At 37.3% G+C, this 27,033-nt stretch overlaps 1 protein-coding gene across 3 annotated transcripts in view; it reads right to left on the bottom strand.

Annotated features, from left to right (window-relative positions):
- LOC131029706 (cleavage stimulation factor subunit 77) overlaps nt 1–27,033 on the bottom strand; it is a 205,659-nt gene that overhangs the window by 6,579 nt on the left and 172,047 nt on the right. The window contains exon 22 of one of the 3 annotated variants that reach the window (XM_057960309.2): nt 9,693–9,841. The exons of 1 other annotated variant lie outside the window; for it this stretch is intronic. In XM_057960309.2, the coding sequence (XP_057816292.2) occupies nt 9,708–9,841 (134 nt within the window). In that variant the 3' untranslated portion in view covers nt 9,693–9,707. Of the gene's footprint in view, nt 1–9,692; nt 9,842–14,089; nt 14,860–27,033 lie in introns of those variants that run through there. One more of the 3 variants, XM_057960310.2, reaches the window with a different exon arrangement.

Genomic DNA, 27,033 nt, shown 5'->3' with positions numbered 1-27,033 from the left:
GACATCCAAATTCAGACAATAGGCAGTCCTATCAAATTACTTAAGAGAAAGATACCAGAAATATAACAGTTACATTGGTACTTTGCAAAGGATATTTTCCTCCATTTTCATGATTGAGTTTTGTAAGGTTTGATTGTAATCTTATCAGTTTTGCTGCACTATTGTAAAGGTTTCATCCAAAAAATTTGTCAGTAAAACACATAGAACAACAACTTGCTATCAAGCCTTATCGTTTTAGATCATTCAGAGTTGTGACTTCCAGTGAAAGGCTTTCAGATTCAAGGATCAAGGTGAATTACAGGAGTTATAGACATCTTTTAAGTATTTATCATAATCAGGATACAGGAATGTAATAATCCCTACCAGAATATGTGTTTCAAATTTGCAATATTTCTGATTTTAGCTTGCAAGCATTTCGTCAAAAACTTTTCTTACTGTATATTATAAAGAAATTCTGATCACAACCACTTAGGACAGCTGTAATTAAAATTGTAAAGCATAAATTACATCGTAAACTCATATCAGCATTCATAGATCATTTAAGGGCATTTTGTCAAATAGATGGCATTTATTCTATATAGCTGGAAACAATCAAATATGAACAGTTTCTCTTCCAAAAATCAAAGTACAGATATCTGAATGTTTATTTTTCTAACCTTCTACAAATGCCAAATACACTTGTAGTGATAAATGCCAATGGTCCTGTTGTGAGGTATTCACACATCACCCCATCGCAAATGGGGACCCCCACTTTTTTCCTGCTTTCTAGGGTAGTGTAGAGTCCTTAGCTATTAGTCTTTGCATTGAAGAAGTATAAATGGTCAAGAAGACAGGAGTCAGGTGGATAGGCTTGTGTAAGAGGTGAAGTGAGTGAGTTTGTAGCTTCTAGATATCATGAAGAGTCAAGTCATCTTGAGTTCAACCGAAGAGTGTGAGATACTGCTAGATAAGTTAACTTCAAGTGGTCCTCTCCCAGAGCGAATTTCACTCTTATTCCCTCAAGTTGAAGGAGAAGTCATTATGCAAGGTGAGTTTTTATAGTATATAGAAACACGAACTAAGGTATGAAGTAGTTAGATGCAACTTAGGAGTACATTTTCACAAACTTCAAGTGCTTAAGGTGGAGGGCGAAGATGCTTCAAGTTCTCCTCTTGAGGAGCGAAATTCATTTCAAGCGCCCTTAGATGAGAGCGAAGTGCTCCTAGACCACACCATAAGCCTAGTTCAACAAGCTTGAATTAATGGAATGGAAGAGGGCGAATGACAAAACACTAAGTGTCAAATTTCAATTAACTTCATGAGCCTCTCTCTCAGAGCGAAAATTCATCCTAAGACCTCATGTTGAGCATGCTATGACGTAGTGAAGTTGGGAAAATGAGTGTAAGTGAACAAAGGGGGTTAGAATGTTGATTTTGAAATTCACTTCAAGTGCTCCTTTGGAGCGAATTCCACTTCATGTGCTCTTTAAAAGGAGCGAATTTCCCTTTAAGGCCTTCATGAGGTAAATTAGACACGTGAATGAAGACTTGAAAAACCTAAGGATTGAGTTGATGAAACAATGAAGTGATTGAAGAAAAGTTTGTTTTAGTTTGAAGTTCACTTCATGTGCTAAGGATGGAGATCGAACTTCATGAGAAAGGGTAATGGAGCGAACTTCATGAACTGAGGAAGGGGAGCGAACTGAGTATCCAAGCCAAGGAGAGCGAACTTCATGTCCAAGCCAAGGAGAGAAAACTTCATGCCCAAGCCAAGGGGAGCGAACTTCATGTGCATGTGATCAAGAGCAAATTTGCAAGATTGTTTATGAGAACATTGCTTTGAACCGATTTAATGGTTGGAAGGAGTAATTTTGAGTTAAGAAGATGAATAGGCCAAATAGAAGGTTACTTCATGTGCTCCCATATTGGGGCGAACTTCATAAGCAAGGCCTCAGAGCGAATTTGTTTCATTTGCCCAAAATAAGATGCAAAACTGCTAATAGATCATTTCCTTGAGCTAATTTGATGTCTTAACATACTTAGGAGAGAATAATTTTGAATTTGAGATGATAAAGGACAAGTTTAAGGGTAATTTCATGAGCATCAGGGCTGGAGCAAACTTCAAGTGCTCCTTCATGAGAGCGGATTTTCTCTAAATCTTCTTATCGGACCTGCAACACATAAAAAATCAGAAATTGTAAAAGCTCATGTCATAAATGTTTGATGCTATACTCGTTTTGTTTTGCAGATATGAAAGGAAGATGATGCAAATTGCAAACCAGCACCTTGAAGAAATGAGAGAGGAAAGATTCCAAGACTCCACCAACATGCAAGTTCAAGAAGAAAATTTCATCAGCAAGCACAAGGGTATCAAGGAAGGAAGAATCTCAACTCTCACCGCACCATGGAGACATAAAGAGATCAAAGGAGCGCGATGGAAAAGTCATACAATCACCCTAAGGCAAGCAAGCAAGGATGAAGGAAGGACTTAGCTACCTCAATGTGTCCCATCACCACTACTTTGAGAGAGCTGGAAAGGTTGAATATCAAGGGATATTTCTCAACATCCCTTCATGGTGATGATCCAAGTTTACAAGTGCAAGTTGAAGTGGCTTCCTAGTCATCATCCCAGTCACTACCTCCACCAATCAAAGAAGTTTCACATCAACACGTCTGGATGCAATGAACTTGACTCGTCGGTGATGGCACAAACTTCGAGGCACCTAGCATTATTATCTATTGGTCATGAAAAAGTGTTGTAATTATTTCATTGGCCTAAATTTAGTTTGTTGTAACAAACCCTAGTTAGGGTTTTCATTGTAAAATCTCAGCCATTGATCTCGAATTGATCTGAGCCATTGAATTGTATCAAGAGCACTATTAAAGGCTTAAATCTCTCATTTGTAAAGGTTAATAGAAAAATAGATAGTTTTTGAAGAATAGAATAGTGAATAGCAATTAGAGTAGAAGTTAGATTAGGATAAGGCAGAGATTGTTGTCAAACCTTGTTGTAAAGAACAATTGATTTCATTGAAGTTAAAGTGAATTTGATTTGTTGCTTCAACAACTTGTATAGTCTTTACTTCTCAATTTATTTTCATATTGATTAGATTGGATGGAGGAAATTGTTGAATGTGTTTATGTGGAGTCAATTTAGTCCATACCACTAGCCTCTTGTTGATTGTAAGTGCGCCTTGCATGGTCAACTGGAATGATATGAGCTTAACTTCAAATTGTTATGCATCCATTGTTTATGCATTAACTTGAACGATGATCAATATTTGATGGTAATGATTTAAACAACTTTGAAATGTCCTTAAAAGATTGCACTGAGCTTGTGTCAAATTGTTCAGTTTGGTGGTGAGACCTCGCTCAGTAGGATTCCATCTAATCATTCACCTATCTTCTTGTGTTCTTAGGATTAGAATAGACTCTCTAAACCCTTTCCTTTTGCCCTTTTTTCAACTCAAGCTAGTTTATGATAAAAAGCATCACAAGATTGCAACATCAAATGATCAAGTTCCCGTGATTCAAACATTCAACAATTCAACATAAGTCCCCTTGTGATACCAGCAATCACATCAACCAACTGTGCTTATCTACACGTCGTGACCCGACATACCATAACCTTGGAGTGTTATCTCAAGTGATCCTTAAGCCAATCTTCCGCATTTGAGAAGCTTTGTTCAAGAGAGGATAAGATACTTTTGGGTATTTTATTTTGTGTTCATAGGTGCGTAAAAAACACATCAACAAGTCCTACATTGGAAACAACATTCAAAAGGAGCGATCAGAACCTCCAATCTCTTGTAGCAGCAGATAAATCTTTTTAAGATCAGCAACATCTTGTATTGACCAAATCTGAAATGGCAATATTCCTCTTGAATTATTAGTCTTGCAACATAACTGTGTTGTGCCTAAGCTGGTGGACCATTAGCCTATCCAATGGATTCCCATAGGCTAATGAGTTAGGGTTGGGGAATTTTGAGATAGTTTATCCAACAAGATGACAGTATCAGATGTTTAGTTGAGGAGAGATTGATTGGAGTGGTGTTTGAGGAGATTGCTGCTGTTCATACTTCTATTGGCTGACCGTACCTTCTTTTATGCTGGCCATACCTCTTTGTGGCTGGCCATACTCATTGTAAAGCGCTTAGGGTTTTGAGGCATTGATAGTTGCTGTTTGGAGGCATTTTGGGCCTGCTTTACCATTCCTATAATATGTGTGGTTATTGTTGATGACTTTGAAAAGTGGTGTCCATTTTTTATACCTCCAGTTTGCAGATTTCTACATCAGATCAGTCTTCTTTATTGCTGCATGTTGTGGGTATGTCTGAAATATATTTGTAATGCTATTTTATGAACTAGGTTGTTCATACTTTTGAGAAAAAATTGCATCTTCAATTCAGAAATTAAATTTGGAATATTTCAACCTTTTAGTTTCCGAATATAGTCAATTTTTTGAGTTGTTCCATTGCTGCAAGGATTGCATATATGTTGTGGTTGACAGATTGACCAAATTTGCACATTTCTTTTCCATTTCAGCAACACATACTGTAGCACAAGTAGCTGAATAGTTCTTCAGGAATATTTTCAGATTGCATGGGATGCCCAAGGGGGCATAGTGAGTGATAGGGGCAGGAGCTTTTCAGATTGAATGGGACTGAGCTCATTGCTAGTACGAGCTATGTAATGTCCCTTTTTTGAGATAACTTGGTATTATGGGACAATTGCTCGAACTTCTTTTACTTATAATATATCTGATTTTTCTCTGATCTTATAAAATTGATAAATATAAAGATAAATATATTTAAATTACACTTATTAATGCCACTTGCTATCCCTGATTTATACAATTAATATATGCTAAGTAAACAATATGTTAATAAACTTTCCCTTTCACCTATGTTGATGAGGGATAAAGATGGATGATACAATAATGCTATATCTGATATGATCTTATGAACTATGCCAATTTATGATATTCCAATCTGCAATAAGAGATATGTGTTCTTCATGATATGTTAATGTGATTTATGCAAAGAAATGTATGGTAATATTGATTGTTGTTTCTGATAAGAACTCTTAAATCATGCAATGTATGTATTATCGCCTATAGCGATATAGTTGTTGTGTCTGATATATGCCATTCTCCCTTGCAATCAATGGTGTTATCACAGATATAAAGTTATGCACTTGCAACCTATTTAGCCAAGTAGGCCGATGCTCAGAAGAGCAGATCCCTATTCGCTTTTTAGAGTAGTTGTTTTGCTCAGTCTCTTTAGCTTGGAAATAGTTCTAGTCTTTAGCCATTGCTTGTGAGAGAGCTTGGTTTTGTCAGTACAAGATGGAGTGAGTCTTAAAAGTGCAAAGTTCATTTTTAGGGTATGTTTGAGTCAAGTAGTGTTGTTTGATGATGGAATTGCAAAATCTTGTCAATGTTACAAAATCTTGTTAATATTGCAAAGTTGTCAATATGTTGGAAAGTTGTCGAGTGACATAAAATTTGTCAATATTGTCAGAATTGCAAAGCTGCCATGATGCAAGAAAAGTTGCAAAAATGTTGTCAAGGCAAATTGTTAGAATGCAAATTCAAATGTTACCTTCAAGTGAAAATCTTGTTAATATTCAAGTGTTGCATGAAATCTTGCTCTAAAAACTTTATAAAATGTGCATTTTCACTTTAAAATGTTGCAATTTCATTTCAGAATGTTACTCTTCTTGATGAAATTAATGAAAGCAAGTTTGCAATTTTGCAATAAAAAAAATGTTAAAATCTTGCAATTACTAATTCAAAATGTTGAAATTCTTGCAATTTTGCAATAAAAAAAATGTTGATAGGGGTCAAATTTCCACTCATCAAGATTGTTGATGACCTTCTAATCTCCACCATTGCAAGTTTGCAAAATGTTGTTTGACCCTTGATTTCTGCCATTGGGAAATGGTGTTATATTTCACAAAATTGTGGGACATGCTCCTAAATCTGCCCATAATTTCTCTCTTCAATCTTGCACTAAGTAACATCAATGCGGGAGATCATCTCAACTCTGCCATTCACCTTTACAACAATGAAGGAGTTTGCTTAAAGTCGGCCACAAGTTAAAATTGCAAAAGTGGCAACAAAGTCAGCCATTCAAGTGTGAAGAATGCAAAAATGATCTCAAGTCTGCCACAAAAGATTGCAAAACTTTCATCAAAGTCCGCCATGGTGAGGAGGCAAAATTGTTGTTGCAAGGAAAATGAAAAATGTAAAACTTGCCTCAAGTCTGCCATTCATGAAGAAAAAATGTCAAACTTTCACAAACTCCGTCAATCTTGGAGAGGAAAATGTAAAACTTGTTTAAACTCCACCATTGAGGTGAGGAAAATGTTAAACTTGTTTAAACTCCGCCATTGAGGTGAAGAAAATGTTGTTGAGGCCTCCAAACCTGCCATAGAAATTGTAGATCTACCCTCCAAATCTGCCAATTATTGGTAATGCACTTCAAACATGTGAGACAAAAGGTAAAGTTGGCTCATTCAAAGGAGAAAAAAGGTCAGGGATCTAAGCGCCTATGAAGAAGATTGAGGATTGTTTCATTTTTTTTTGCAACATTCAAGTGCGGACTAGAGGAGGAAGTAAAGACCAGATTTTGGTGTGACTTTGGAAAGGAAGAAATTATCAGACTTTAATGCAAATTGGAGGAAGATAATACCTGATTTTGTGGCGATTTTCATCACCTTGCAAGAGGCAGATTTCAACTCAGACCTGATTGGAGGTCGATTTCTAGCCAAGGACAAAGTTGGGATATCTTATTGAATCCATATTTTGATCAGATTTAAGCTTCCATTGCTATCACTACGTAAAACTGAGTTTTTTAAGGAAGGAGTATTTTTGAGAAGAGTAAATGCATTTCTAAGAGCCACATTCCCATTGAATATCTGAGTTTTTTAATTTGAAAGCTTTTCATTTCCAGATTTTTGATAAGTTTGATAATCTTCTAAAATATGTTTCCATTGCAAGAATTCATTGATATTATCATAATCACTTCTTGAATTTTCACATGTTTCAAGCTTAATCTAGCATTCTTTTGGTAACTTGAGGTATTTTGTTAGGAATGGTAGAAGCAAGGAATGATGCATGGAGAGAGGTACTTCAAGTGAAGGAGATCTCAAGGCATAGCAATGAAATGATGAAAGTTTGCAAATATCTTGAATTTTCTTCGTAAATCCAAGAATAGCTATCAGTACAAAGAGTTTGAGGAACATTACAACATGGAGGTATTCCCGCACATCAAGGCAAGCAATTCAAGTTTAAGCAAGGATCAATACAAGGATCAAGGTACAATACTACATGGGTCTGAGGTTCCCAAGCAAGATGATAAATTTGCACATTTGATCAAGCATAAGTATCACCAAGTCAGGACAAACATCATCAAGCATATGCTACATCAAGTGCATGTTCACACTTCAAGACCAAAGACTATCCGAAGGAGGAAGGATATTCGAAGTGAAATTCATCACACAAGGAAGATTCCAAGTTAGGGGATTGAAGGGCAAATATGATCAAGCAAATAGTTTTAGAAAAGTTAAGCAAAGTTAGATACTTGATCATACAAAGATGATATGATTTGGGAATATGCCTCATCATCAACACATTGGGCAACTAGATAATGTTGAGTATCAAGAGATATTACTCAATCACAAACATTTATTCATAGTAATCTACAAGGCAAGTTGAGGAGGTATCCTAGTTGTCATAAACCAATCAAGTTCTTACAAGTCAGCATGTCCACGTTCAATGAACGTGACTCATCCAGTAGAAGAGCAAGTGACACATGGCATTGCATTGACGTTTGTTCAATATACCTAACCTTCCTAATGGTTAGAATTTAAAAATGGACATGTGTTCTTAACATTGTAATTTTCTCAATGGCCAAATGGAGTTAGTTGTAACCAATGTTCCACAGCCATTGGGGATGGGGAGACGAGGGGATGTGGGGACGTGAGGACAAAGGGCCTAAGTTTCAGGGACAGGAGGACTTGGGCCTATGGGGGGGGAACGCGTTTCTGTGGAACATTGGTTGTAATGAACCCTAATTAAGGTTTCATTTTGCAATCTCAATCCTTGATCATGCATCAATTTGAGCCATTGAATTGTAAAGAGACCTTTATATAAGGCTCATACCTCTGATTTGTAAAGGTTAATCATTGTTAGATAGTAACTATAGAGTAGGAGGAAACTTTTAAGTTATTGCCAAAACTTGTTGGAGTTAATACATTATTTTCATTGAAGCATGGTGGATTTCTACGTTGTTTCTACATGTTCCATGGTTTCTTGTTACTTCTCAAATTTAGATAAAGTTCATTGATTACAATGGAGAAATGTGATGATATTTTGATGGAATTCCCGTTCGTACCATTTGTAATTTGTTGATTGTAAGTTGTAGTATATGGTTAGTCTGAACCTCGTTAAGCACATGTTCAATTGTGGATATTCATTTGAATTGTGCTAGTCTTAGGTATTTGATGAATGTCTACAATATGAAAATCCTTCGTTATCCTTTGGAGATTGCATCGGTCTTGTGTAGTTGTTCCCGCATGGTGAAGCAAATCTTGATTAAGGAATCCATCTATTAGAGCATCATCCTTTACCATCATTGTTCTTAGGATTAGATTAGATCTCTTAACCCTTTCCTTTTATCCCTTTATTTATCTAAGTGAGTTTAAGTTTAGTTTTCACGTTCCAATTGTGTTCATAAACATAGGTCCCCACGTGATTCTAAAGTATCACATCATACATCACTAAATCTATCCAGAACTTAAAGTCAATTGTTCGCATTGTAAACCTTGGATCCATCTCATTTGATTATATTCATTAACATGTGAGGTTTCTTTGTTCAAGAGAGGATAGAATACTTAGTATTTTATTTTGTGTTTGAGGTGTCCTAAAAAACAAATCAACAAAGATCATCTTGGAGAAGCAAACAGAAAGGCTTGCAAGATTTGGTTCCTTCCTCCACAGAAGGAAGCACCTCATACTAGTCATCCATCCCACTCTTATGTATCATTCAAAATATCAAATCATCTCTAGGTGGGCTAAATGAAAAAGAATGCGCATATCCCACAGTGTAATCGCAATGGAATGCATCCTCAAGCTCCAATGGAAATTCTGAGTCAACACTAGGATTCCATCTCTCATCGCCTCCATCAAGGATCTCACAATGCAAATCATTGAACGAAAAGTGCACACCTTTACGTGCAATCCACATACCAAGCCTAGCTGAATCACACTCATCATGTTCCACCCTTGTGTTATCTCCATGTGTAATTGGAGTGAGAGTGGAGCTACTCATGCCATTGGATATGTCATCACTCCTAGTATCATTAACTCCAATTCATTTGTTCAATCTTTATAGCCCTTGAAGTAGCTTCTTGTGCCTCTTTCCTTGTAAATGCTTTATATAGCTACCTTGCAAACATGTTGGCATGGTTTCTACCTGAAAGCAATTGCAAGTAATCTAATTTTATCACTTCAAGTGCCCGTCTTAAGTGTTTGCAAACTTGATGCTGAGACTCCATCCCTAGGTCCATTTTGTCCCTCATCAAGATGAACTATCTAGATGACTTATTTGTGATATCAAAACAAGCTATAATTTGTGCAATTTCATTCTTCGTTGAGTACTCACCCTCAAGAGCTGCTCCAAGAGGTGTAACCTGCTGAAAATCAAATGTATTCCATGTCAAAGGCTATTCCTCATGGCTGCAAGTTGCACTTTCCTGTTTCAAGAGTTTAAACTCTAGATGTGCTTCCCCATCATTATTGCCAATGAGATATGAAGTTTCCTCCTCTATGGCTGATTTACAATCAGCATCATGCTCACCTGCCATATTAGTTAAGTCAACTATCTCATGACTGCAATTAGAATCTTCATATGAGCAAAAATGATTACCCCACTTAAACTTTGGCTATCCACATTACTTGTGAGCGATGCACACTAAAAGCAACTCATTGATGCATCAAAAGGCTCTTGCGATATTAATAAAATCCACATCATCCATGCTTTATCTAATTCCACAAATAAAACATAAATAAGTCTAAGGTTTCATATCAAATTCATGTCCCAAAAACATTCTTCATAAAATCATGACTTCAGATAAATTAAACATATAAACAAATCTTTGAGTAAAAACTTAGAAATATAAGCATTAACATTCCAGATATTTGAATATCAATTTTATAGTTACAAATTAGTTGTCATTCAGATATTGAATCAAAGTCATACTTTAAAAAATGTGTCCAGTTCAAATATCCCTAGCTGGTTTAGGAAGTAACGTGAATCAGACCATGAAAATAATGTTATATACAATGTCGTTCATGTGAAATTAATAACGATACTACTTGACATATGCCAAAAGTGGTCGAAGGGAATGGGAAACAACAAACTCAAATAAGGGAAACAGGTAGAAGGAATCGAGATGTCAAGCTTTTGATGACTGGAGTAAATGGTAGACAGGTAAGGAGGGATGTGAAAGTTTGGAACTCTGAAAAGCCAATACTTAGACACTTTTAACTTCGGATTTTCGGGATTAGTAAGATCATGGAAAGGATGCTAAAGAAGGTAGAGGAATAAGGGAACCGCCAATGAGCTGACGGTTTGACAAAGGAAAACTTAACAAGAATACACGTTGGACCTCGAGGATCGAGAATGCAAGGAAATGTTTTCTTACAAGGGCATGGGAGCAAAGGAGTTGTCAATGGGCCAAAAGTTTGACAAAGGAACACTTAAGCAGATTTTCAGACATTTGGACTTCAACAATTAAGGAATCAGGGAAACCATAGAAAGGTAAACAAATAAGGGGTGCACTGAAAGTCTGAAAGGCTGACAAAAGGGGACTTAACGAAATAACAAGGTCTCATGTTTTGGACTTCGAGGATTAGGGGGAACTCATGACAGGTATGCAAATAAGATAAATTCCGAAAGTCCAAGACATCAACAAACTCAAACTTAGCCTTTCACAAGGTTTCAAGGCACAGAGTCAGGGCTGATAGGAAAGGCATGTTGGAATGAGCAACCCTAAAACTGCAACAACCCAAAAAACGTAACACTTAGAAAAGTTTTGGTTTTCAACTTAGGTATTTGACTAAGGCATAAAAGGGAAGATTGAGGCAACATCCAAAGGCATACTTTTAAGCAAGATGGCCCATTGAAATTTCTCATATTGATTATTAACTTGGACCAAAAACCACTAAGACACATAGAAAAGTTGGAGTTCAAGCAAAATTTGATGTTACATACTTGAATCTCAGCAGATATTAACCAAGCTTTCCCTCTATTCTAATCATGGTGGATCCTCTAGAGACATTGAATCTCATGTCTTCCTTGACATTTCTAATCCAAACTTTTACTGTGTCAATTTCTATACATCATACCTTACTGGAAGTTGAGATTTAGAATATTCTAAAAGCTTAAAATTCATCTTTCACTTATAACAACCTTCATATAATGACCTCGAACCACCTTGAATGAGAGATGAAGAGAACTGACTGTAAAATACAGAATGGAATATTGTTTGAATTCTTGCAATTATCAACTATAATCATGCAACTGTAAAGTGCCTATCAAAATAATCTCAACAAACTTGTGAAGTTTCACCATATAAGCTCATAGCCCTTTCGTCAAAAAATTTGCATTCATAACAAGAACAGCTGCATCTATAAATTATAATTTTAGAAATTTTCACAAAGAGTTGCATGCATTGATTTTCACTGGATCATTTTGTCAAACAATTGTCAAACAAACTTCATCTTTGGCAGATTCATTTAATCAATAAATATGCAAGTCAAGTTCGAACATATTGATTTAAAATCAGAGATACTTCCAGAAATATAACAATTTTCTGACCCGCTTGTTTATAAGAAAACCCAGACATAAAAAATTATTCCTGAACTAATTAATGAAACCTTGTAGATAACTGAAGTCCCTGAAATAAATTTATAATTTTGATAAAATATCATGTCCTTCTGTTTTATTGCCAACCAATCTACCTGGTAGCTATTAATTTATTATTTCTTACATACTAATTAATCCAAACAACTCTACCAAGATGGGCTGATACTTTATCAGCTCCTCCAATTTCCAGCCAAAAAGGCCGGTCAACCAGAAAGAGTCCTTTCAGCATTCAAAGACTTCAAAAATCCTAGCGTAGAACCTGACTTCCCTTCCAAAGTGGCATTGCTTCACATTTTAAGTTTCTGTCGCTTACAAAAGGACAGATCAATCATATTTAAGTGTCCAAATGATAATAGAAATCTTTCCAAAATCTGTGGCTACCTTATTTCCTTCTCATATCTCCTCCTAAGCCCACAAAATTCATAAATATGTTGCAATTTATATTTTTGCACGGGGTTTCAAATGGTTAAAGCTGGGGGCTGATTATTTAGAGTCCTGTTCACAATAGAACTCCGTCCTAAAAGCTGCAATAGCATTTTAAATATTCTCCACATCACTTCCATTAGTCATGGTAAATTCAAACTAGTTAATATAACAAGTATCACTTGTGAATATTATGAAAAAAGTGAGCCTAGCTTTTCATGCAAGGAATAGGAATCCAATGACTAGTTTAATTAACTAACACACTTTATTAATTATTGTTTGCCTACAACTCCAATAAATCTGTCATTTAGAACTCCATGAACCTGTACAAGTATGGCATTCAGGCAAATTATACTCAATCCTTTGTTCTGGCACAACTTGAATCCTTTATGCACACATTGTGACTATGAATGAAACACACATTATTGGCCAGTGAGGAATCTTTCACCACCAAAACCAATCTTACCTTAGGGTTCCATCTAGGGCGGATAAGATGAACAACATTCAAGCTCACAGAGAAAATAGAGTGAAATGATATGTTCTAAACGAGCTTCTTCTCTTCCAATTTCCCTTCTATAAGCACTTCTGGAACTTTCCAGAAATTATATCACTTTTTAATAATAATCCTTAGCTTCATAAAAGTGACTTTATATGCTATGTTACCCCAAGTTTCCAGGACGGGGACGGCAGGGGATGGGGGTACGCGTTTCCGGGACGATGATTTTTTTTGCCAATTTTGGGGACGGCTAGGGGACGGCTATATAAAAGTAGGGAAAATTAAAATAAATAGGGAAATTTAAAATATTCATATGAAAACATGGATAAAACATGCACATAGTCATTATAGAACCTTAACATATAAGAACTAGTAGAGTTCTTATGGCAAATTTGTGTTAAATTGAGAGTCAAAGTCAGTTTGCTTATAGAATTCATTGTCAAAATTCATTGTCTATATGCAGAATTTATGGGGACGTCCCCTAGGAGTCCCCTGTCCCCGGGATGGGGACTGCTGAAAAAAATACCGGGGACGCGTCCCCGGGTAACATAGAATTATTTTATTTACTTGTTTGAGCACTAAGTCACTTAAAATTCACCTTCGTTAATAATTAATATAAGTTGTCTTAAAATTCGCTTTTAGACAACTTAAATATTAATTAATTAATTTTTATTTTTTTCGCACATCCACCCAAAGTTGCAGATAATAATAAAATCGGCAAATACTGAATTTTGATTACACCAACCTATTTTGAAGCTCATTGGAGTTCCAACTTAATTAAAATTGATACTTTCAAAAATGAAACCCTGCTGAAATAACAGAAAAATACGAGTTGCTGGTGCTTGCTAAAATCCTGCTCTACTCTTTTTGCATTCTGCTGTTATGAAAAGGAGGAAGGGTGAAGTTTTATTAAAACATGAATTAATGCTATTTTTCACTAATATTTGCTTTCCGTTTCCTTAATTTGTTTTGCATATTCAAAACTGGATTCTCCTTTGAATGGTCACTGTACCTATATATAGCAGATATTAATTTGAGTTTAAAAGGCTGTGATGCTAAGAATAGATGTGCCACCATTCTATAAATAACAAACTTGGCTTGACAAGTTTGACCAACCATATTATATTGAGCATCTATAAATGATTCAAACACGTCAATCAGTCTTTCTACCCAAATGCCCCTATATATGTAATTTTAAGCACCTTCAATTTAACAATCACACTTGTTGGGCACACACCTGTCGACACAAAAAATGCTTTGACATTTGCAAATGGAAACCGCTACATTGAAGCACATGCTTCATAAAGCAACTACATTTTCAAACATTCTAATAAACTTTGCTTTCAAATGTATGTGCCTATGCATGCAAGCATTGAAACAAAATCCCTTTAGAGGTGCGTGGGTCAACATGGAAAAAGATTTGACCTCAATTTCTTTTTGCAGCACACAGTTATCGTAGCAGTTCATTTTAACTTGTTTCTCTTATCTGCAGGCATGCAGCTGAATATGAAATTGTTTCAGAACTTATATAAAACGCCTTTACATAATGTGCCTATAGCAATTGAAACTGACTTCAAGATTTGTCTTAAAATTTCTTCAGTCAGGCAAGAGCTTAAATACCACAAAGATTCTTTTGAAATTGAGAGAAAATGCCTTTCAGAGGTGCATGCAACACTTCATATGTTATCCCGTTTTGTGATTTTAAAATTTGTTCTTTGTTAAAGAACATTCTAATCTGTGGTATGTTCTTTGACTTTGCAAACCAATTTCCTTTACCAAGTGCACACTTGCATAAGCAAATTTGATTTTCATCCTCAATCAAATCTTCCAAAAATCATCAGGTGTGCACTGCTTAAATTACTTGCAAAGTTCTGAGACTTAAAATTTACAGACATGTTGATGATCATGTGCCTATATTTGTGTTTACAATTTTTGGACATAAACTCTTGCTGCTTTCTCTTGCCAATTGCTCTCTCTCTCTGCAGATCCTTCTACTTGTCTTTTACCTAAAAATCTGTGCAGCAGAAAACTGAATATAAACATTTCAAGTTAGATCCTTGATGAGAATATCTGAAAGGCGCTAACATTTGATCTGAAATATGCACATAGAATAGTTTCAAGTACTGAAACCAATGAAACTAAATCCAGACCTCATTGTCATTAAAGATAAGGACAGTGAAGTAGTAGCGATAGATATATGAGAGAAAAAAATCTGCAAGTGTAAATATTGGTAAACCCTGTTTTTATTAACTGTCCCAATATTTGAAATCTGATCTGAACTCCTCACAAAGCATTCCCCTTTTTGGAATGTGCTGGTCTTAGTGAATCTCAGCTATAATTTGAGATCCATTCTTCATTTTTAGGAATGCATTGGAAAACTGTATTATTGCCCCTGCAAAGATTAAACCAGAAACAACGACGTGGACAGACAAAAAAAAATTTGAAACACGACTGCTTGAATTCACAGAAAGACAAATTTTTAGCTTTGAAACTTATTACACAATACAGAAATTCATATGGGTACAGACACACACCCTTACCAAGGAAAAAGAATATCGTTAAACGAGCTGAAACTTTATCGTCTACAAGAGTGCAGATTTTGTGTGATGCATTTCTTCTTCTATTCACATAAATGATGGTTATATTAACTACTTATTAGTAATTACTTGCAATAAATGTCAGGCCAACATATTAATATGCAATAAATGTTAGGCTAAAATATTAATATTTAGTTCAACACTTTCATGTTACTTCCTAACCTGTTTATGGTTTGTAACTTTGTAACATGTTCATGGTTTGTAACATCTAACTTGTGTGAAATGCTAAGAGGTACCAACTGAAAATGGGATAATTGTTCAACAAAATCTATTTTCTTCCAACTATATGTTAGTACGGTAACCTACTGGAAGAGGAGATTTGCCATGGCATGACTCCCAGCATTATGTCGAATATCAATTATTTATCTGGGCCAAGTAATGCTTGTACTTTGTATGGAAACCCATGTTCGTATCTTCTTAAGCACATTGAATGATTCCCATTGATTCCCATTGTTCATCCATTGGAATAAATATTTCAGTTTCCCTTAGTAATGCTTATGACTAGGTTAATCACAAAGTAATTTATAGCAACCACTAAACAGCCTATTTCCTAATCTTATAATTACTAGCCAATATTCTCCAATCAGAAATAAAACTGACCTTTCAAGGACATGCAAGTATACCATTGTTGGACACTATGTGTTTCATGTGTACTAAATACTCAATTTCCTTTCCACAAGGCCACAATCAATAAATTGCTAAGTTACGGGTTCTTGTGGTTTAGGCCTGGGTCCGGGTCTTGGTTCGTGCCCGGCCCTGGAACCCAGCCACCTGGGATGGACCTGGGTGGAACCCAGGTCGAACCCGGGTGAACCCAGGAGGACCCGGGGGAACCCAAGCCCGTGGGTTCCCAAAAACGGGGCCCACGGGTCAAAAAACAATAAAAACCAATTAAAAAGTACTTTAAAAAATAGTTAATTAATAATTAAACCCTAATTCGCCCCTTTATGATGCATTTCATGCATCAAAACATTCATTCAACTCATTCTATTTGCATTTTTGAAGATTTTTTCTCTAAAGCCGGGTTTCTTAGTTTTTGCATTTTTCTTCGAAGGTAGAGACTATGAAGATGTGAGACACGCATAAAAGGCATAGGAATCACTGGAGAAGGAAGATTTAGTCATCAAAGGTGAGTGAATCTGATTTTTTTACAAGTTTTTAAGAATTTTTTTAAGTTTTTTTCAAATTTTTTAATTTTTTTTTAAGTTTTTCTAAAAAATTTTAAATAAGTTTTGTATATTTTTTTACACTTTGTATGCATAGTATGAGGTTATAATGCCAAAATTTTATCAATTTTTTTCAATAATGTTGTGTTTTCTCTTTTTATTTTAGGTGCATTATTCATATAATCATACATAATGGCTGAAATTGGAAGTGCAAGTGCAAGCTCTAGTTCAATTGCCCATGCCCGAACTGAAAATAACCCCTTTAAAATTGATCAAGATTCACCACTTTGGCATTATACAACAATGATCAAGCAAGTGTCTGGTGGTGGGGGTTTTGTTTGGAAGTGTAACCATTGTGGCACTGAGTATACCAGCTCATACTATCGAGTGAAAGGCCACCCTTGTTTCATCCCCGGGCGTGGAATAAAATTTTGTAAGGGATCAGATGGCAAGGGGCTGCCAAAAGCTCTAGTTTTGGAATATATTAGAGAACAAGAGGAAGCTGATAGGAGAAGTGGCAAAGCAAAGACTGATCATCCTCTTGTCCAGTCAAGCTCAAAGACTACGAGGCCTTCTAGTAGTATTGGCTCCACAAGACTAGCCAGATCGCATCCTTTCATGCCAAAACCACCAGTTGCTCCACTAGAGAATCAAAATGTTGTGGCTTCACGGAAAAGAGGCCCATTAGATACTGCCTTCAAAAATGAAATGAGAGAGATTGCAGATCAGAGCATTGGGCGTTGCATTTATGGCAATGGGCTTCCTTTCAACCTTGTTAGATCACCTTACTTTCGCGACATGGTACATACCCTTTGCAACACACCTTCTGATTATGTTTGTCCAGGGTATGAAAAGGTGAGAACCACCTTATTGGCAAAGGAGAAAGCATCCGTAGAGTCACAGTTGAAAGTCATCAAAGATACATGGCCGGAAACAGGTTTGACCATCGTTTCTGATGGATGGAAAGATTGTAAAAATAGGCCATTGATCAATGTTATAGCAGTGTGCCCTAAAGGGGCAATGTTTTTGAAAGCGGTGGATTGTGAGGGGCAAGTGAAAGATGCAAGTTTCATTGCCAATATCCTCATAGAATGCATTGACATGGTGGGGCCTCAAAATGTTGTCCAAGTCATAACGGACAATGCTAAAAATTGTAGGGCAGCGGGGACTATAGTGGAGGCTACATACGGTCACATCTTTTGGACACCATGTGCAGTCCACTCACTCAATTTAATCATGCAAAAGATTGGCACACAAATTGATTGGGTGAAAAAACTATACAAGGAGGGCGAGGAGATTCAAATGTTTGTGACTAATCATCATATGTCACAAGCCATTTTTAGGACCTTCTCCAAGTTGGAGTTGTTGAAGGTAATTACTAATTTTTTTTTTTAATTTTTTTTTTTAATTTTAATTTTTTAATTTTTTATAATTGATATATGTTGTGTATTTTTTTATGTCATGTTAGGTAGCTGAAACATGATTTGCATCTCACACACTCGTCTTAAGACGACTTGTGAAGGTGCGAGAGGCCTTGAGTTCTATGGTCATCAACGGATTGTGGAGTGTTGTTGACGTGTATTTTGTATACAATCATACACAGAATAAAATACCCAAAGGCATCTTATCCTCTCTTGAATAAAGTCGCTAACTGCTGAAGATTTCGCAAGAAGGATCAGTTAGGATGACTCCAATGTTCTTTTTAGTAGGGTCTCTTCGTGTGGATAAGCACCAGTGGTCGTTGTGATTGCTGTGTCATCAAGGGGCCTTATGTTGCCGAAGATTTTGCTAAACTAAACAAGCTTTTTCGAAAAATAACAAAAGGATAGGGTTGGCAAGAGGTCTAATCTAGTCTAACCCTAAGAATGACTTGATGTGGACAAGACTTGGTGAGATTCTACCAACTTCAATTTTGCCATAAATTAACAACTCAATTGAAATTGATGCGATCTTCTAAGGTAACAAATGATTTTTCAATACATCAAAGATCAAAGACACTACCATGAAGGTACATATCCAAGATACGACAATGATTGAAGGTTTGAGTGATTCCAATATCTCCAGTCGACCACGCAAGGCGTTCCTACAATCAGCAAGAAGCTAGTGGTTTGGAAAGCGAATCCTACCAAAGATCAAGTCCAACACTTTGTCCTTCGAATTAACACACTACTTTGATTGAGAGTGATTCAAGAAAAATGAACAACCATGAAGATAACCAAGAGAATTGCAACAAAACACCATAACTTCAATATTTCATTGATCCCGAAGCCATCATGTACAACAATTGTTTGAATTCCTTTCTCAAAACTCAATCTTGCTACAAAAGTAAATTGCTTCTAAACTCTAATCTCTAATGCATCAATAATTTCTAACTCTCTCTAATTTCTAGTTACATAAAATGAAAGAAATGAGGGTATAAATAGCATCCTCAATTACAATGAACGGTCCAGATCGAAAGAAGATCAATGGCCAAGATTATGACACCTAAACCCTAATTAGGGTTTTATTACAAAAGTTCCCCTTTTATTGCACAACATTAAATGCATAGCCAATTATTAAATTTGGCACGAAAATCTAGGAGACATAAACCAATGACAATTAAGGTGCCATGTCATCTATAACAATCTAGAATCTAGAATCTTATTCCCTTTCCAATGCTCCTTTTTAGCATATGCAATGAATCTAGACACGATTCCTTCGATCTCAGCAATTGGAATCTCGGGAAGATTCTTCATTCTCTCTTCCAAGTGGATGACCTGATCAAAGGCCTGGAGAAGAGCAGCGTCCCAACCAGGTTCAAGTTCCTTAGTCTTTTCAATTAGCAGCATGGTAGCAAACATCTGGTCCCGTTGCTCATCTGTGATAACATTTGCATCCTTGCAAAAGATAACCTTGATTCTATCCTCCAATTCCTGCAAATCTACATCTGTCTCAATCTCGATCTTCCTGCCAAGAATGGTACGTAGTACCTCAAATACTCTGTCCTGGATTGGGTGGATAACCTCCTCAACATGGCTACATCTAGTACTGATGTCCTCGAAGAGAACTTCCTTCATCTGGAGTAAGGTTGACCACTGAAGTAAACTGTGAGGTCCTCCATCCATGATCTTTTCCTGCGCTAAGACCTTCCTTGATGTTTGTCTGATTACTTGCAAGACAGGAATGATAACCTCTTTGGTATGAGCAAAAGCAACTACTGTTATCATCAAGTTGTGGATGATCTCAAGAACCTGGATAGCCCTATGAATAGTCTTCATCATCCTTGTTGCAAATTCTACGGCAACTGTATGAGATTTGTCCATCCAAGTGCTCATATGCTGGACCAAACTCCTGAATCTCTCTGCCTCACTAATTGATTGAAGGGGAAGTGCCTGCACGGGTGATCTTGCTGGATCCTGACGTCCCAAAGGCTGATTGAGATGGCTGAAATATGTTCTCCATGCACCAACTTCTCTCTCAAGCTTTCTATTTTTCTCCATTTCTTCCCTAAGCTTATCTTTCAATGCCTCAAACGAATCGGTGGCATCATCTAGTGTCTGCTCGGCCGTGAGTGGGCCTAGCTCAAATGTCTCTATATCATATTCCTCTGCAAGGATCTCACCTTCATACTTGTCCACGGCCGGTGTAGCTATCTGCAATATTCTGGATCCAGTCTCATCTCTAATCATCTTGGACATCTTGGTAGCTTTTCTCTTCTCTGTCACTTCCTGGGAATGTCCAACAAGGCTCTCCAAATCAATTACATTGTCTTCGTCCTCAATCACGATCACCTTCGTTAATCTTTCCTTCAACCAATCTAGGATGGCAGATCTTGTTTCTTTAACCTGTATTTCCTTGAGCAATTCTTCTTCTCTGGGAGGAGATGTTACTTCATTATCTTCCCTATCATCATGCAACTCATTATCTTGAAGAGATTCACCTGGTGACCTTCGAGGTGCCTGTCCTTCTTTATTATTTTGTACCATTGATTCCATGGATTCCTCTATCTCAGATGTCCTCTTCTCTTGTCGAGAAGATGTGCCGGATGAACGATCTCGGTTGGCCTCTTGCTTCTTTTTGGAAGATTCTCTCTTCTCAGGTCTTTCTTTCCTCTTTGAGCCTCTTGGATGGATATTGCCTTCACTCGCACTTCGAAGGTTGCCCTCACTTGTATTTCTGGGATTAGGATTGCCCTCGCTTACACTAGCTCCACCTTCAGCTGGTTTCTCTTCCAAAGTGAAAGTCATAGCTATGCCCTGCTCTCTCAACTTCTGATGCTGCACATCAACCCATCTGCGAGTACAAGACAAGACCGAAGCCATCAAAGCATCTAGATCCACAACCTCGGGCTCATTCCAGTCTAACCTTACTGATTTGCTTTCTCGATCATAGGATGACTGAAGATGTCTGCCACTGTCCTGAGCTTGGTTGGCCACTCTGTAAATCTTGCATTTCCTGATGAAATCCAAAGGCAATCTAGAATGCATCTTTCTTTTCACTTCAAGATCATCTAAGAGATTCATCATAAAATCTTCTATCTGAAACTCATGCTTAAACTTTCTACCGACTGTCTCCTCTATATATCCATGTGGATCAAAGCTTTCTCTCAAAGCAAAGAATGAAAAAGAATACAAAGCTAACTCCTTCTCTGCGTCATCCATGGTTAAAGCATTAGGACATACCTCAACTGAATTGCCCAATATGATAGGTACCGGAACTCCATTCCCATGCCTGTGTCTGAACGCCTTCGCATAAGCTGCCAATTGTCTTGTTACCTCAAGTAACACTATTCTGTCTGTCGGATATCTCGGCAACATGTATGGAGGTGAAGGACATCCATGAACTCTAATATAAGTAAATTTCGGAAATTGGATAAACCAAGCACCGTACCTCTTCACTAGTTCCTGTGCATCCTGAGATAATCTATTGTGAATCCCGCCTTGCAACGTTCTGGTGATGTTCATCGTGAAGGTATCATTAACTAACTTGTAGTTACTTCCTGGTGGATGATGCAAGTGAACATAGGAATCACAAACTCTGACCTTGCCGAGTCCTCTTCCAATCACTCCCCTATGAGGTAGTCCTGCGTACTCAAAGCTCCTAATCAAGGCATATATGACATATGAACTCATGTGGAAGGACTTGGTAGCCTTGAGTCGCCTTAACTGTACGTCCAAGCAATGGCTAATCATTCTAGCCCAATGAATTGTTCCTTTTCCCTGAACTATCACTTGGATGAAGTAAAACATCCACTTCTCAAAGTAGAAGGCTTGAGGGGCTCCTGTGACTCGGTTGAGCATTGTAATCAAATCTCTGTACTCCTCCTGGAAATCGATCCTGTGTGGTGTGTTCGGGATCTTGCTCAGGCGAGGACGACTCTTAAGCAACCAGTTCTTGTTGATGATGCTTAGGCAAGCATCTGGATCATCTTCGTACATGGACCTGGCTCCTTCTATGCTCTTGTAGACCATATCTCTGTGCTCTGGAAGATGGAAAGCCTCACTTATAGCCTCTTCTGAAAGATAAGCTAAAGTGTTTCCCTCCTTGGACACCATCGTTCTGGACTGTGGATCATAATGACGAGCACACTCGATCATCAACTCATGGCATTGAACTGCTGGAGGGAAGCCGGCCGCCTTGATGATGCCACTCTCAATTATCCTCCTGGCGACAAGTGATGGCTTGCCAATGTAAGGGACCTCTCGAAACTTCTTCGTACTGAAGTTGCCCAAGTTGGTATCTCCAATGTTGCTCCACTTAGACACGATCTTGGTCTCCACTTCTTCGGTCTTTTGATCTTCCTTCATGAGAGCTGGATGACTGGTGGATGCTCCCGCCTTCGGGGTCGCCATACCTACACAACCTTTCATAATAAGCAATAGATTTTGCAATGTATAACATAGATTAGATCAAAGATTAATTTTAGGAAACTTCATGATAAGTCCTTGAGTTATCATTTCCTAAACAACGATTGAGCTATTGAAATTCAAAATTTCAAAATTCAAAATTTAAGGTAATGACGATCAAAATTCAAAATCAAAACAAAGGATTACATCGCCATACCTTACTTGAGATCTAACTCTAAAATTTAAAATAAAGAGATTCGCCTAGGCAAAATCAAAATTTGAAGCTTCCCCACGTGATCTTCCTCAAGCGAATGTCCTTCCTTGCAATTTCGCCACCTTTGGGGGTCCTCAACGTCTTGATGGCAAGCTCGCTTCACTCAAACTCGCACTCCTTTGGATGATGTTCGCACTACTTCCTTTGCTAAATTCGCACACCCCTTTGTCTTCTCCAAATCGCATGTGAATGAAGGTTTAAATGATGATTTGAAAATGAAATAAACCACTTCCCTTTATAGGCGCTTACCTCATTAATCCCCATAGGCCGACTTTGTAAAAAATAAAGTAATTTAAACAATTTTTAAATAAAAACCAAGGGCCGACTTTGTAAAATAAAGCAAATGAAACCCAAGCGCCCCATTTTAATTTTTTATTTAAAATAATAATTAATTCATTTAATGCCTTTGCAATTAATTTTTCGATTTTTTAAAGGCAAGAAATAATTAATTAAATGCTCACGCGCAAATTTTAAATGCTAACTTTTAATTGTATTTATCGATTTTTAGCATTTAATAAAATTCAAAAAAAAATGTTTTAGCGCCAAAATTTGGAGAGGTGGAAAGATACAAACCATATCGCTCTGGTCCCTGGGAGAGGGACAGGAGCGAATTATCATCTTAGCCTTGATTCTTTTACCTTTTACGTTCAAAATCTTCATCTTTACGTTGAAACTGGCATTTCTGACAAGAACCTTGTGCTTGATTGATTTGATTTCGTAGACGAATGCCCTTTGTGACCATTATCGCCCTGGTCCCTTGGTGAGGGACAGGAGCGAACCTTGTGTTTTCTCCTTGATCCTAACTTCTTCGATTACCAATCTTCATCATGTGGCAAGCAATGACGTTATCCCTTGGTTCCACGCTTACTTTATTCGTCCTTAACAAGGCATTTTGATGTTTGAATGGTTTTCACCCTGGTCCCTTGGTGAGGGACAGGAGCGAATTTTATGCTCTAGCCAAAATTCATCATCTTTTAATCTTAGCTTCTTACTTGTTGCGTTCCAAATGACGTTTTCGATCTTATATAATCTTGCTTTGACATGATCTTCAAAGGAAAATGAGTGTTTTTGTGAAAATCGCCCTGGTCCTTGCCTGAAGGACAGAAGCGATTTTGTCTCCATGCTCTAGTTGCTCACTTTTTGATGTTTGACTTCTTTGCATATCATCCTCTTAAGAACATTTTGACGCTTTACAACCTTGTACGTCCTTGACTTAGCATGATTCTTGAAAGAACTGGCCAATATAATGAATATCACCCTGGTCCTTGCCTGAAGGACAGGAGCGAATTTTGGTATCTTGGGCACATCCTTGTTCTTATCAACTTGTAATTGCCTTCACAATATAAAACGATGTCCTTTGGTCCTTCTTGAACACTTGAAACATGATCAACATCCAAAACTTAAGCCTTTATAGAGATTTCGCTCTGGTCCCTGACTGAGGGACAGGAGCGAATTTGAGCATATAGTGTAAATCCTTCATCATATTGACTTGCAATTGTCTCCAAGGCGCAAAATGATGTTCTTTACTCCCTTTCGAACACTTGAGACGTGAGCGGCAACCTAAATTTGGACATATTTGAATATTTCGCTCTGGTCCCTTGGAGAGGGACAGGAGCGAATCTGGGCATTTAGTGCAAATCCTTCATCCTTGGCGATCTTTGCAACTTCATTCTTTGTCGAGACACCTCAAACGTCATTGCCACTTTGTACTTTTGACTTGGAGTGATTTAAACTTGGGAGGAAGGCAACATAACCAATATTTTGCCCTGGTCCCTGGCTGAGGGACAGGAGCGAATTTTCATTTTCAAGCTCAATCACACTTTGCCAACTTCCAAAATTATATTCAATGGACTCGTTGTACCCCCTTTCATTCATCCTTGGCCTGGAGTTTGTTCTAACTTGGTGAGAAATTGGTCTAAGGCAAAAATCGCTCTGGTCCCTGGCTGAGGGACAGGAGCGCCCAGGCCAATATGGGGTTCACTTTGATGTCTTGTAATCTTCAATTCGTCTTCAACGGGTTCATTACACCTTCTTTGCTTACCTCAAACTTAAAACTTACTTGCTCTTTGCTCAACTTTTGCCTTACAAGGAAAATCGCTCTGGTCCCTGGGAGAGGGACAGGAGCTACCACTGAATTTCGCCCTGGTCCCTTGGTGAGGGACAGGAGCGATTTAGCTTCTAGGTCCAATTTTCTTCACGAAGGCACTTCCAAATTATATTCAACTGATGAAACATATCTCCTTTGATCTCCTCAAATCGTCAAATTGTTCAAATCCTGCAAGGACAAGGCAATGTTTGATTTTGAGCTCCGGTCCTTCACTGAGGGACAGGAGCGATTTTTGCTCCTGGCACATTTCCGTGTTTGTAAAATTCTTCAAATTATATTCAACGGAAAGAACATGCCTCCCTTTATCATTTCTAATCCGAAATTCATCTTGATCCTGCAGAGACAGTAAAATTTTGAGAAACAAGCTCCGGTCCTTCACTGAGGGACAGGAGCAATTTTGCTTCCACAGGCCAAAATATCAAGATTTTGGGATTTTAATCACTTCACAAGGCGAAAACAAGTCATTTCCAATGCCCGGGATCAATTATCAAAATTTTCAAAATTTGGTCAAAATTACTCAATCGGACAAAAATCCAAAATCTCATTATTCACAATTAGACAAATTTGGACTCTGTATTCAAAATTCCAATTGAAACTAGACCAACTCACTTAGCCCCTGGCGAATTCACTTTATTCAAAATTGCATCCTACGAGAGGAAGCTCAAAAGCTCAAAATTGGACTGGACTCTGGCCTGAAAACACAGTAACAGAAACCCTAAGGCTTGACCCTAATCCAGACAACTGGCATACTAAACCAAAATCCTAAAAAAGCAGAGAGAAAGGCGAGCAAAAACGAGCAAAAAGAGGGGGTCCCCATTTTAATGGGGCGATGTGTGAAATGGTCACAACAAGTGTATGGAAGAAGGCCCAGACAGAAAGAGCTCTAAAAGTAAGAGCATTGATCCTTAGTGAGAAATGGTGGGATGATGTGGAATATGTTTTGAATTTCACTGAGCCCATCATGAGCATGATTAGGTATGCTGATACTGATCGCCCATGTTTGGGTGAGATTTATGACGGCATGGATTGCATGGTGGAGAAAATAAGAGAAGTAATAAAAAGAAAAGTAAATGACCCAACGGAAACATTTTTCAAAGTTGTGCAGAATATTATTGTTGACCGTTGGAACAAGATGACCAATCCCTTACATCTCTTGGCATTTGCTTTGACACCAAAATTTTATAGTGCAGAGATGCTTGCAACACCAAGGAGGGTACCACCATATAGAGATGCAGAGGTTGCTTATGGCTATAGAGCTGCCTTTAAAAAGATATATCAAGATGAGGAGACAAGAAATGTTGTCATGAAGGAGTTTGGCCAATTTGTATCCACAAAAAATCATGATGTTGTAGCTCTCAATGCTAGATATGGGATGGATGCTGATGAGTGGTGGTATGTACATGGTCAAGGCTCCGTTTACTTGCAGCCTCTTGCAATTAAACTTCTCTCCCAAGTATGTATCTTTTTATTTTTTATAGTTTTCCAATTCCATTTGATGCTATCATATTTTTATTTTATAATTTATAAATTTCTAATAATGTTTTAACTTTTAACAGGTTGCAAGTTCTTCTTCAGCTGAGCGGAATTGGAGTACATACTCTTTCATCCACTCAGTCAAACGTAATCGTTTGGGTGCAAAGAGAGCTGAGAATTTGGTCTATGTACACTCCAACCTTCGTTTGTTGTCACATAAGGACCTTGAATATAATGTGGGTGCAACAAGGAATTGGGATCTAGCCCCTGAGTGTGTTGATTTAGATGCTATAGTTGCACAACTTGCCCAAGTCTCTATAGACGAGGCAGCTATGGAACTTGAGAGAGACTTGGCTAGTGGGTGTGACATTCCATTCGATAGTGGTTCAATTGATGCTGGATTTGAACCACTTGATGACCTTGGGCTTGGGTTGGATGGTTCAGATGAAGATGAATATGGAATTTAAATCCCATAGATGGCTTGTAATTTGAATTTTTATTGTGTCATGACATATTCACATTTTGAAACTTGAATCAGTTGAAACTTGAAACTTGAATATTATCTTTTTTGCAAATTATGAATATGATATTAGACTTTAGTTATTAGTTTACTGATAACATTTGCGATATATGGATATTTATTGGCATTGGCAATTATGGATTTATGATTTATGTATGGAAAGTCACATTGTATATTTTATTTTTGTATGGATTGTATATATTGAAGATATATATAATATATGTGTATATATATAAATTTA

Source organism: Cryptomeria japonica, chromosome 9, assembly GCF_030272615.1.
Source record: "Cryptomeria japonica chromosome 9, Sugi_1.0, whole genome shotgun sequence".
Lineage (NCBI taxonomy): Eukaryota > Viridiplantae > Streptophyta > Pinopsida > Cupressales > Cupressaceae > Cryptomeria > Cryptomeria japonica.
This window is presented reverse-complemented; position numbering and strand designations above follow the sequence as displayed.